General features: G+C 41.9%; 1 protein-coding gene across 2 annotated transcripts in view; it reads right to left on the bottom strand.

Moving 5' to 3' along the window:
- The window catches only part of RUVBL1 (RuvB like AAA ATPase 1), a 52,853-nt gene extending 42,335 nt beyond the window's left edge, over positions 1-10,518 (bottom strand). Inside the window, exons 1-2 of one of the 2 annotated variants that reach the window (XM_028524138.2) lie at positions 10,188-10,518; positions 6,474-6,560 (exon numbers count right to left, since the gene is read on the bottom strand). In XM_028524138.2, coding sequence (XP_028379939.1) covers positions 6,474-6,560; positions 10,188-10,400 — 300 coding nt within the window. In that variant the 5' untranslated portion in view covers positions 10,401-10,518. The remainder of the gene's footprint in view (positions 1-6,473; positions 6,561-10,187) is intronic. The other variant, XM_036009407.1, reaches the window with a different exon arrangement.
- Between the last annotated feature and the right edge of the window lie 2,988 nt (positions 10,519-13,506).

The following is a 13,506-nucleotide window of genomic DNA, read 5'->3' on the forward strand; positions in this document are numbered from 1 at the left end:
GGAACTCTCGTATAAGCTGGTAGTAATATAAACTGGTGCAGCCACTATGAAATGAAAAACAGTATGGAGTTTCCTCAAAAAAATTAACAGAGCCCTGGATGGTATGGCTTAGTGGATTGATCGCTGGCCTGAAAACCAAAGGGTTGCCAATTCGATTCCCAGTTAGAGTACAAGCCTGGGTTGTGGGCCAGGTCCCCAGTTGGTGGCACGTGAGAGGCAACCACATATTGACATATCTCTCCTTCTTTCTCCCTCCCTTCCCCTTTCTCCAAAAATAAATAAAAATCTTTAACACATTAATGGTTCTCGTCCTCTCTTTCTCCCTCCCTTCCCCTCTCTAAAAATAAAAAAAAAAAATATTGGATTTCTGGCCAAGATGGAGGCAGAGGTAGACACACTGTGCCTCCTCACACAACCAAAACAAGGACAACAAACATTTAGAAACAAAAAAAACAACCTGTACTGACAGACAGAAAATTGAAATGTATGTAAGTCTGACAACCAAGGAGTTAAAGTAGACACATTCATCCAGACCAGTAAGAGGGGTGGAGTCGGGGAGTCAGGCGGAGAGAGGTCATGGCAAAAAAAAAAAGCAGTAGCTGGCAGACCCCGGGCACAGGGTGGCAGTGGGCGAATCCACAAGGTGGCATATTGTGGAGGGGCGTGGCATGCAAGGCCACTGGCGAGAAGGGGAGGTCCCATATTTGCATGCAGATAAACCAGGCCACACTGGGGAGTGAGACTGACCGCACAACCCAGGGTGGGTCCCAGGACAGGGAAACAAAGACTCAAAACACCTATTGAAAACACCTGTGGGGGCTCAGATGCTGGGAGAGACTCACAGCCTCAAAGGAGAGTTCATTCCAAGCCTCACAGGAGAGTTTGTTGGAAAGACCCACAGGGTCCTAGAATGTACACAAGCCCACCCATATGGAAATCAGTCCAAGAAAGGCCCAGTTTGCTTGGGAGAAGCAGCGGAAGGGACCGAAATCCAGCAGAGAGCAGAGCACGCACCATTGTTCTCTCTCAGACCCCTCCCTCACAAACAGCTTCACAATGAAGCTATGTGGGTTGCCCTGCCCTGGTGAATACCTAAGGCTCCAACCCTCACTATGCAACAGGTATGTTAAGACAAAAAAACAAAAACAAACAAACAAAAAAGCCCCAAACGAAAGAACAGATCAAAGCTCCAGAACAAATACAACTAAGCGACAAAGAGATAGCCAACCTATCAGATGAACAAGTCAAAGCACTGGTGATCAGGATGCTCACAGAACTGGTTGAATTTGGTTGCAAACTAAATGAAAAAATGAAGGCTATGCTAAGTGAAATAAAGGAAAATGCACAAGGAACCATTAGTGATGGGAAGGAAACTGGGACTCAAATCAATGGAGGGCACCAGAAGGAAGGAAGAAACAATCAAACAGAAAAGAATGAAGAAACAAGAATTCAAAAAAATGAGGAGAGGCTTAGGAACCTCCAGGACATCTTTAAACGTTCCAACATCCGAATTATAGAGGTACCAGAAGGAGAAGAGGAAGAGCAACAAGTGGAAAAGTTATATGAACAAATAATAAAGGAGAACTTCCCCAATCTAGCAATGGAAATAGACTTGTAGGAAGTCCAGGAAGCTCAGAGTCCCAAAAAAGTTGGACACAAGAAGGGACACAACAAGGCACATCATAATTACATTACCCAAGGTAAAAATGAAGGAGAGTGTCCTAGAAGCAGCAAGAGATAAAGGGACAGTAACCTACAAAGGAGTTCCCATCAGGCTGTCAGCTGATTTCTCAAAAGAGACCTTACAGGCAAGAAGGGGCTGGAAAGAAGCATTCCAAGTCATGAAAGGCAAGGACCTACATCTAAGATTGCTCTATCCAGAAAAGCTTTCATTTAGAATGGAAGGGCAGATAAAGTGCTTCTCAGGTAAGGTTGAGTTAAAGGAGTTCATCATCACCAAGGCCTTATTATATAAAATGTTAAAGGGACTTACCTAAAAAAAAAAGAAGATAAAAATATGTACAGTAAAATGACAGCAAACTTACAATTATTAACAACCATACCAAAAACAAAAACAAACTAAGCAAACAACTGGAAGAGGAACAGAATCACAGAAATGGAGATCACATGGAAGGTTAGCAACAGGGGAGTGGGAGGGAGAGAGAGGGGGAAAAGGTACAGAGAATAAGTAGCATAGACGGTAGGTAGTAAATAGACGGGGGAGGGTAAGAATAGTATTGGAAATGTAGAAGCCAAAGAACTTATAAGTATGACACCTGGACATGAACTAAAGGGGAGGGAATGTGGGTGGGAGGGGGTGTGCAAGGTAGAGGGGAGTGAAGGGGGGAAAATAGGACAACTGTAATAGCATAATCAATAAAATATATTTTAAAAACTAAAAACATTTAAAAAATAAAATTTTTTTTTTAAATCTTAAAAAAAATTTAAAAATAGAGCTACTATATGACCCAGCAATCCCTTTTCTGGGTATCTACTTGAAAAATTTGAAAACTTATTCACAAAGTTATAGATGTACCCTATGTTCACTGCAGCATTATTCACAATAGCCAAGACATAGAAATGAATGACTGGATAAAGACATGATAGATATAAAAAATAAACTACTACTCAGCCATAAAAAAGATGAAATTCCATTTGCGACAACATGGGTGGCTCTTTAGAGTATTATGGTTAAGTTAAATAAGTCAGATGGAAAAAAAACAAGAACCATATGAATTCACTCATATGTGGGATATAAAACAAAAATCAACAAACACACAAAACAAATAAATTTAAAAAACCAAACTAATAGATATAGACAACAGAATGGTGATTACCAGAGGAGGAGAATAGAGGGAGGATAAAGAGGGTAGAGGGGATCAAATACATGGTGAAAGAAGGAGATTAGACATCAGGTAGTGTCCAAACAGTAGTGTATACAGAAGTCATATCCCATAAGTTGTATATCTGAAACATATATAATAAATATTATTATTAAACAATGTCACCCAATAAATTTAATAATAAAAACAACCCCATTTTTGCAACCACCAATGTGATAACTGATAAGCAATGACCATCAATGAATGTTACACCCACAGGAGGAAAGAATATTCAAAATATCTCAACATGTCACTTCACAGATTACTCATTAATTACAATGGGAACCAGTCCTTTCACAGTAGAATTTGGCATCAGCCTTTCGTTGTAAAGCAATGAAAGGACACAACATCACCTGTTCAAAGTTGTGCTAGTGTTTAACAAAATCACTGTAAAACGGCTGTAGAATATTCTACAAAACAACTGTACTGAACTCTTCAAAAATGTCAATGTCATAAAAGAAAACAAAACAAAACAATTCTGGGGAGGGTAACTGTTCTATATCAAGACAAACTAAAGAGACATAACAATGAATGCAATGTGAGATCTTAGTTATATTCTGAATTTAAAAATATTAAAAAATGAAACAGACAAACACTGGAACAAGTTGGAGAAATTTTACCAGAAATTAGACATCTGCTAATACTGTTAACAACGTTAAATTTCTTGGGTGTAATGACAGTATCCTGGTAATGTAGGAAAATGTCCTTGTGCTTACTTGCAAATGGTTCAGAATTATACATAGACAAAAAGCAAATGCCACAAAATATTCACAATTAGTCATTTATTCATTTATGTGTAGGGAATACAGAGGATCATCATACTACTCTTTCTATTCCTTTGTGGGTTTCAAAATATTCAAAATGAAAAAGAAAAAATATTCAATGAATTGGATTAAACAGCAGTTTAGTGATAGCTTACCTGACAATTAAACTGGAACCAAGGTCTAAAGAAACTACAACAAAGTAAAACGCAGCAAAGTAAAAAAGACAAGAACGATAAAAAAGAGGCTGAAAAACAAACATGACAAAATGAAAAGGTCTAGCCCAGGGTTTCCCAATCTGGCCGCTACTGACATTTTGAGCCAGAGAATCCCGTGTTGTAGGGACTACTCTGTGCACACTGTAGGGTATTTAGCAGCACTCATGGTCTCCACCTGCAAGATACCTGTAGCACTGCTCATGTAACCAAGTTTTGACAACCAAAACTGTCTCAAGACACTGTCTCTAGACAAATGTCCCTTGGCAGGCAGGTTTAAAGGGGTGGGGTGGGGTGGTGGCAAAACAACCCCAGGTTTAAAACCTTTGCAGTAAAACTTAGCATCGAACTGAATTTCTAGGAAGAGAGAATTAAAAGAACAGGGAAATGCAATTTCTGAAGCGATAAAGGCTAACAATTTCCCAAGATTCATTAGAGACATAATAGTCAGACTCAAAAAGCACAATTAATATTAAGCCCAATAAATAAAAATAAATTCACTGTTCAACATGCCATAGTCAAACACTGAAACCAAAAATATCTTAAAAACACCCAAGAAAGAAAAACCAAAGGCCCTCAAAATTAAGCTTCTCAAAAGCAAAAATAGAAGACAACAGGTAGCAGATACCATTGAGAGAAAAAGTACTGAGAAAAAATAGCTGTTAACTGAACTACACATCCAACATAACTACCTTTCAAAACAAAGGCAACATAACAAATACAACCCTTACTTTGTCACTAATACACTTTTAGAAGAAACTTCTAAATGATATACTTCAGGAATAAGAAGCATGGAGTATTAGGATCTAAGATGTAAGAAGAAACAGAAAACAAATACATGGTAAATTCATTAGACAAGCTAATATTGCTTACAGAGGTAATGAAAGTTCATTTATATGGCATGTTAAAACTTAAACTTTTGCACAAACACAGTACTTTTTCCTCTATTATAAGACACCAATATAAGAGACACCATCAATTCATGATTTCAAATAATAATTAAAGTCATTACCTCACAACTGACCAGTTTAATAACTGCCTGAAATAGGGCATGTGTTACTATTTCAGAAAGGCTAAGGGACCTTTCTCAGGTCTCACAGAAAGTCAGCAACAGTGCTGGAATTTAAAGCCTATTTCCTTATACCAAGTCTATTCGGAAAAAGTCCAACCATTGGTAATATAATGAGAATGGTTTGAGCCACATCAATGTAACCTGACAGCTAAGGCAAGTGGGCTAGAATGTGCATGCGTGAATAATGGTGACTTTACTGTACTAGTCAGTGGGGGTAGTAGACACCGTTGAGTGAGCATGTGTATTGTGTGGCCATTACAGTCAAAATGACTGAGCGAGTAGAGCAAGAATCTGCACCAAATTTTGCATTAAGCTTGAATATTCCTCCACGGAAGCTATTCAGATGAATCAGAAGGCCACAGCCACAGGCAACTGGTGATTGGCAGCTTCATCACAACAATGCACCTGCTCATGCATCATGTCTGGAGCAGAGGTTTTGATGAGACATCAAATCACCCAGGTGCCTCATCCCCCTTACAGCCTAGATACTGCATCCTGGGACTTCTGGCTTTTCCCAAAACTAAAATCACCTTTGAAAGGGAAGAGATTTCAGACCATCAGTGAGATTTAGGAAAATATGACAGAGCAGCTGATGGTGATTGGGAGAATTATGTGAGGTTCCCAGGTGCCTATTTTGAAGGGGTCTGAAGTGCCATTGTCGTGCATATACAGTTTCTTCTGTCTTGTATCTTCTTCTATAAATGTCATATTTTTCATATTACATGGCTGGATACCTTCTGAACAAGCCTCATAAACACAATCCCAAGCTGTAACTCTCTCCTGTACCAAGTGGGCCTTTTGAAAAAGAAGCTGGGCTCAGACTGGGGACTTACAGCACTTCAAGTATCTAGCCACTCCCCTAATGAATCCTATCAATCATACTGCCTCCTCTGCCTGCAAGGCCCTTCCCGGCAAAGCCAACTCTTCTCCCTACTCTTTAGGACAAATGTCAAGAATCAACCTGTCCAGCTTTGCCAGCCCTTCGTGTGCCTCCTGCTCTATTTCCAACTGCATTTAGGATCAGTGTTCACCTAAAGCATTTTTGGGCTGTCAAAGTTTCCTCTCTCTGCCCTGAAAGCCCCTTGAAGATAAAAATCATGTCTACAATTCCTTCCATCTTCCTTTTTTCCTCCATCTCTCGCACAGCCAGAATAGTGCTGGATAAAGTTAGCATTCAGAAAAATGCTTGCTGATTGGTTTTCTTCCCTCCTCAAGATGTCACTCTGAAGATTTTATGCAGCCCTAGACAAACAGAAATGTACTTCCAGAGCAAAGCAGACTTGAAAGAGATACAAGTCAAATTCCAAAAACAATGAGATCACTCCAAGGACTTCATTCTCTCTTCTCCGGAGGTTGTCCAGGATAATCTGGATTCCAAAAGCATGGATTTTAGATACTCAGTTGTATTATTGCACATTAGTTTCAAAAACATACATATAACCAACTTAGATAAACAAAGACTAGTTAAGACACAAATTTAATGTGGCTTAGACATTAGGATCATTCTTTTGGGTAGATTAAAAAAATAAGAGAAAATGAGTACCTTGCCAGTTCCAGGAGGCCCTGCCAACAAGACAGCTCTTCCAGCCATTTTCTTGCTTTTGATTAATTCTACTATCACACCACATGCCTAGATACCACAAAGGAAATAATAAATCAGTATTAAAATGTTTCACAGGGGGAAAATGTCCAGTCTCTGGTCAAACAATTCACATACTGATTCAACTCACACTGCACTGCCAATACACTGCAGGCACTGTTCTAAGGGCTGAAGGCAGTGGAGGGCAAGACAGAAAAGTCTTGTGCTTATGGAGCACCTATCCCTGTGGAGGACACAATCACAAAGACATTGTACAAGATCACTACCATAAAGAAAAAAGGGTAATGACATAGCGAATGCCTGGGGCAGAGGTTACTCTAGAAAGAGTGATCTGGGAATACCTCTCTGATGACAATATATTTGATATGCAAAGCTCTGAGCAAGTTAGAGTTAGTGTTGCATTTGAAGGAAACAGCAAATTCAAAATACAGAAATGAGCTTGGTGTGTACAAGGGACAGAAAGACTACATACAGTGACCAAGGTACAGTGAATGAGAATGGAAAGATGATGTTGAAAAGGCAGGCTGAGGGCAGAACTCAGAACAGAATGTTAAGAGTCCACATTCAAGTTTGGATTTTATTGTACATGTAATGGGAAGTTAATGAACAGGTATCAGACTATATGTCATGTTATGATGATTTGTTTTTAAAAGATCGTGCCCTGGCTGGTGTGGTTGATGGACTGAGTGTCAGCCTGTGAACCAAAAGGTCATAGGTTTGATTACCAGTCAGGGCACATGCCTGGGTTGCAGGCTAGATCCCCAATTGGGGGTGTGAGAGAGGCAACCCATCGTTTCCTCACACATCGATGTTTCTCTCCCTCTCTTTCTCCCTCCCTTCCCCACTCTCTAAAAATAAATAAATAAAATCTTTTAAAAAAGATCTTGATGGCTACTGTGTGGAGATAGTAGAAGTACAAATGAGGGCAGTGACTTTTAGTCTGGGGACCAGACATAGACTACAGGAGCCCACACACTTCCTGAAAATGAAAATAAAATTAGAAGCAAAATTACACATATATGATTACATGTGCATTTTTTGATTTACAGCTTTCATCAGATTCCCAAATTAACTCATTAAGGTTTAAGAATCAATGACATACACTACTAGTTGACCATCAGTTAAGTGTCCCAGAATGCTGCACATGAGGTTAAACCTGTGGCACAAGATTCACTGAATGCCTTTCAAATACTCAAGGTCAATTATTTGCCTTAGCTATTCTCTCTGGGCAGTTATGACATTGTACCCTATTGGCAGGGTGTTGTCAATACACCTTACCTACTCTACCACTATTCTCCACGGACTATGAAGAGTTCTTTGGTATCACACATAAGACAGCCTCTCAAAAACTGTGGGACCAATGAATGCATGTAGACATGCTCTATTCCATTTCTGGCTCAGCTAGAAAAGTACAGTGCCCTTAATAGAGCCTAGAAGCTATTCTTCAGATGCTGCATGTCTAAAAAGATAGCAGAGCCACTATGGTCTTTTCATTGAACCCTGTGATATAATAATCCTCAGCACTGAAAAGTCTTTGGGAAACACAAAAGAGGTAGAAGAGATTTTCTAAACCTGTATATGTACTTTTAATTCACACACTAGAATCTCTTCCATTTAATCTTCCTCAGTTTAAGCTCCAACTTTTCTCCAGTGAGCTAAGGTCAGTGAATACTAAAATGTAGAAAGTAAAAACTGGAAAAGTCTTTAAAAGATTACCTAGTCCAACTTATTTTTCAGATGAGGATATTAAACACCAGCAAGACAACTAATGTGACCAGTCACACATTACATGTGACCAGATCATACAAGAATCATACAAGGATCTGGTAGCTGAGCTAGGATGCCTATTAATTCAATAAATACTGAGCCCTTATAATGAGTCAGGTTCTGGGTGTTTAATAACATTATCTTGTCTCTATCCTCAGGAAGCTTATAGTCGTACAAAGGCATACAGCATCAGAGTTCAGAGCATGGATTCTAGATTCAATAGACTTGGGTTTAAATCCTGGCTCTACCATTACCAGCTGAGCCACCTTGGACCTACCTACTCAACCTCTGTGAGCTACCATTTCATTTTCTGACAACAGAATTCATAATAGTGGCACACATGTTAAGGTTTAAGGGTAGATAATGAAAAAGTTGCAGATTTTAAAATGCAAAAATGGATTTGGTGGATTGATAAATGAACAGATAGATATATGATAGAGCAACAGAGTAATATGTTAATTGTAGAATTTAGGCACCCAAGTTTTCACTACACAAGTCCTACAACTTTTTTGTATGCCTGAAAAGTGTCAGAGTAAAATGGGATAGAGACACCTACTAGAGTAGAGGTGAAAACAAGACATACAGGAGATAAAGCTGCTTAGTACAGTGCTTGGCACATACCAAGCATTCAACCAATGTTAGCTATCTGCAGTAATAGGTCCTTAGTAAGCAGAAGCTGCATAGAGATGTGAAAGCCACCATGACTATGTCAATATTGCCTTTTTGAAAACATGATGGTCAAAATGGAAGCCAGAAGCTTTTCTTTGGCCCTATTAGCACAATTAGCCTAGGAGGTAACAGTCTTAACCTCACATTACAGTTTCTGTAACTGCTAAAGCGCAACAAGGTCTCCCTAGCTGGTGTGGCTCCATGGATTGAGAACTAGCCTGCGAACCAAAAGGTTGCAGATCCGATTCCCAGTCAGGGCAAATGCCCGAGTTGTGGGCCAGGTCCCCGGATGGGGGTCCTGGAGAAGAAATCATGGCAAGGCCAAGGGGCATGAATCTGACCTTAGAGCACAGAAAACTGACAGGTGGCTCTAACATCATAGAGAGCACTAAATTGGGAGTCAGAATTACACATGGGTACAAATCCGAGCATTACCATTACTAAACTGCATGACAAGTGGGTAGGTGAAGTGACATCTCCCACCCTCAATCTTTTAATCTGTAAAAAATAATAATACCACAAAGAGCTCGAATATTTTTGTGATTATAATGTAGATGAAAAACCTGGCATCATTACCACTTAATTATAAGTGGATGGAATTGGAATTGTCAAAAGGATGCCGAGAGTGTGGATAGACTGTTCCTCCCTGTACCTCACTTCCTCCTTCCAATCCCAGGCCCCCAGGCTCTGTGAATCACAGTCAACTTTTTAAGGTTGATCATTCCCATACTTTAAAACTCCCACAGTCTCCCACACCACTGACAAAAATCCAAATTCCTTACCTTAGCCAGTAAAGCCCCGTAGGAAGTGGCCCTCAGCAAAACATAATAATTATTGGTTTAAACATCTATCATCTGTTTCACCACACTAAAAAGTAAGCTCCGTTAGGAACAGTGACCTTGCTTATCTTGTTCTCTACTGGAACCCAGCATCGCGAACAGACCAGAGGGAATTGGACTCACTCAAGATATACTGTCAACGAGATGAAGCAAGCAGTCAACGGCTCCCCTTGGGTCGTCATCTGCTCTGCCTGAACCGCCGTCCACTCCCAGTCCCAGTGAGGTGCCTCCTGGCTTCCTAGTCAATTTTCACTGACCTGAAGAAACTTAAGCGGAGCACCCTAGCGCATACCCGGCTCTGAACCCCCACCTTAGCGGCTCTTTGCAATAGCAGCCCTGCTCAACGGCCCAATCCCCAGGCCCACCAGTGAGCCAGCCCCACCTCTCGTGCGTTCTCCTGGCCCACCAGCCCTGAGGCCGCCTGCTTGGCCAAGCCGCTCTCGTCCAGCCCCAGCCCCTTCACGTGGCTGTGGGAGGCGATGCGCTGAGTCTTCGTGGTGCTCTTCACCTCCTCAATCTTCATCTTCCGGACGTCAGAAACCAAGACCAGCAAGGAAAACCAGGAGTATCCCACAACTGGGAGCAGTGTTACCATGCGGCCTTTACTAGGGCAGTTTATCAGGGACCGCCTTGGTCCGCTCTATTGGCGGAAAAGAAACATCTCGCTCTCCATTGGCTAATGGCTGCGCCCAACGCGGTGTTTGTGGGAGCTCCGCCCACCCACATCCGGTGCGTCCAACGAGAACTTCCCTCACGGGCCCCACCCCCACCCTCCCCCACCCCCACCCCACCCCCACCCTCCCAGCCGTAGTCTGCTTTTCCGCCCTAGAGCTGGAGGGGTGTGGTAATGTAGGAATGGTTGTGGTAACCCGGGAAGAGCTGGCCACGGCCAGGTTTAATCTAGGGCTGGGCTGCTGCGGGGGGGGCGGGGGGGGGGGGGGGATCCTTTATTTAAAAAAATTTATTTTATTGATTATGCTATTATAATTGTCTCCTTTCTTTCCTTCCTTCCCTTTATTCCCCTCCTCTCTGTACCCGCCCCCTTCCACCATCATTCCCACACCTTAGCTCACGTCCAGGGGCCATACATGTGAGTTCTTTAGCTTATCCATTTCTCATACTGTTTTAAACCTCCCCCTATTTTGTACCTACCATTTATGTTTTTATTCCCTGTATCTTTTCCCCCATTCTCCCCCTCCCACTCCCTGCTGATAGCCTTCCATGTGATCTCCTTTTTTGTGAATCTGTTCCTGTTCTAGTTGTTCGCTTGGTTTGGTTTCGTTTTTGTTTGGGGGATTTAGTTGTTGATAGTTGTGAGTTTTTGCCCTTTTACTGTTCATAGTTTTTATCTTCTTTTTCTTAGATAAGTGTAACAGGGTGCAGTCAAAGGGGGGCCCCAAGTGGGGATTTGTAATGGGACACCAGAACTCAAGGTGTCCAGGAAATATAGAAATATATATATACATCCTATATATAGGATGTCCTCACCCCACAAGTCTGAGCTGGGGGATGGGACACATGGAGCAGGGCCATTCAGAGCTGTGTTGTATAGCAATAGTTTGTAGCTAACCTCTAGCATGGTCATTTAACATATCTATAACCTTTAACTGGTTTTATAGATAATGTTAAATAGCTGTAGCCATACTTTGGGCCAGGAGGATGGGAGTGACTTCCAGCCAAGTTGTATCTGGGAGGCAACTCCCCTGGTTATAGGCCTGTGTGACAGCTTGGAGAAGATTGACTCCATGCCATGGGGCCACACCTGCCCAGGCTTAGTGTGGCAGCCCAGTCAAGTTAGAAGAATGTGGAAATGCTGGCAGGTGTAAGCAATTGTGGGAGGAGTCGGAAATGGGGCTGCAGGGGAAGACTGGTGCTGGGATTTAAACCCAGGCATGGCAGCCATGCCAGGGCAAGATCACTCGGCTTTGGCAGAGCGGGGACCCCGCGCTTAGAGGTGCTCCCTTTTGCCACATGGCTTAGAAAGCCGGAGAGACTTTGCCTGGAAGAAAAGGGGTGAAAGGACTTTTGCTGGGTGGGCCAGGAGAAGGTGCCACATGGCTTTGGATTAACTAGAGATTGTGGCAGCGACCACAGCTGATGGTGCCAGGAGCCCAAATCACGGACTTCTGTTTCTTTTCCTGAGATACAGTACCCCAGACTAGGGCAGAGGAAGAAGGAAGGACTGTGTGTCTGCGGGTATTCTAAATGACTTTAGTATTTTAATGAAGACATTAAGTTACTACTCTAAGTCTGTATAGCTCTTAAATAAATTCTTCCTTTTTACAAATCTCTGACATTCAGAGATGTCTTTCCTCTGGCGGCAGGCATAGCAAACCTAGTAGGGAGGACCCCAGAGGAAAAAAATGGGGGGTCCTTTCAGTAATAATATATCATACACCCCCCTGCGTCTGTTCTGTAACATAAATACCCTCTAACGTTTCATATGATAAGGGCTTGGTGATGATGAACTCCTTTACTTGACTTTATCTGGGAAGCACTTTATCTGCCCTTCCATTCTAATGATAGCTTTCCTGCATGGAGTAATATTGGGTGTAGGTCTTTGCCTTTCATGACTTCCAATACTTCTTTTCAGCCCCTTCTTGCCTGTAAGGTCTCTTTTGAGAAATCAGCTGACAGTCTAATGGGAACTCCTTTGTAAGTAACTGTCTTCCTTTCTCTTGCTGCTTTTAAGATTCTTTCCTTCATTTAATCTTGAGTAATGTAATTATGATGTGCCTTGGTGTGTTCCTCCTTGGGGTCCAACTTTTTTGGGACTCTCTGAGCTTCCAAGACTTCCTGGAGGTTTATTTCCTTTGCCAGATTAGGGAAGTTCTCCTTCATTATGTTTTTAAGTAAATTTTCAATTTCTTGCTCTTCTTCACCTCCTGGCCACCCCTATGATTCAAATGTTGGAATGTTTAAAATTGCCCCAGAGGTTCCTGAGCCTCTCTCCTCATATTTTTGAATTCTTGTTTCTTTATTCTATTCTGGTTGAATGTTTACTTCTTCCTTCTGCTCCAAATCATTGATTTGAGACCTGGCTTCCTTTCCCTTCGGTGTTGGTTCCCTGTACATTTTCCTTTATTTCAACTTTTCATAGCCTTCACTTTTGCCTATATTTTATGACCATACTCACCATTTCTGTGAGCATCCTGATTAGTGCTTTGAACTCTGCATCTGATAGGTTGGCTATGTCTTCATTGCTTACTTGTATTTTTTCTGGAGCTTTGCTCTGTTCTTTCATTTGAGCCATAGTTTTTTGTCTCACCATACCTGTTACATTGTAAGGGGCAGAACCTTAGGTATTCACCAGGGCAGGGCAACCCACTTGGCTGCTCTCTGACATTGTATGTGGGGGAGGGAGTCTGAGAGGGAACAATGCTTCTTGCTCAGCTCTCGGAGGGCTTTTAGTCACCTCCTGTGCCACCCACAAGCAAATTGGGCCCTTATGGTGCTGATTCCTGGGTGGGTAGTTTTATGTACGTTTTAGGACCCTGTGAGTCTCCGCAACAAAAACCTCTCCTGTGAGGCTGGGAGTTTTCTCCTGCCACCTCAACCTTCCACAGGTTTTTTTCATTCAGAGGTTTTGTGGCTTTATTTCCCCTGCACAGGAACTCTGGGTTTGGTGTGGTTTCTTTCACTCCCCAGTTGTTCCTCCCAGTTTATCCTCATGCAAACATGCGACCACCCGCTCCACAAGC

Source organism: Phyllostomus discolor, chromosome 9, assembly GCF_004126475.2.
Source record: "Phyllostomus discolor isolate MPI-MPIP mPhyDis1 chromosome 9, mPhyDis1.pri.v3, whole genome shotgun sequence".
Lineage (NCBI taxonomy): Eukaryota > Metazoa > Chordata > Mammalia > Chiroptera > Phyllostomidae > Phyllostomus > Phyllostomus discolor.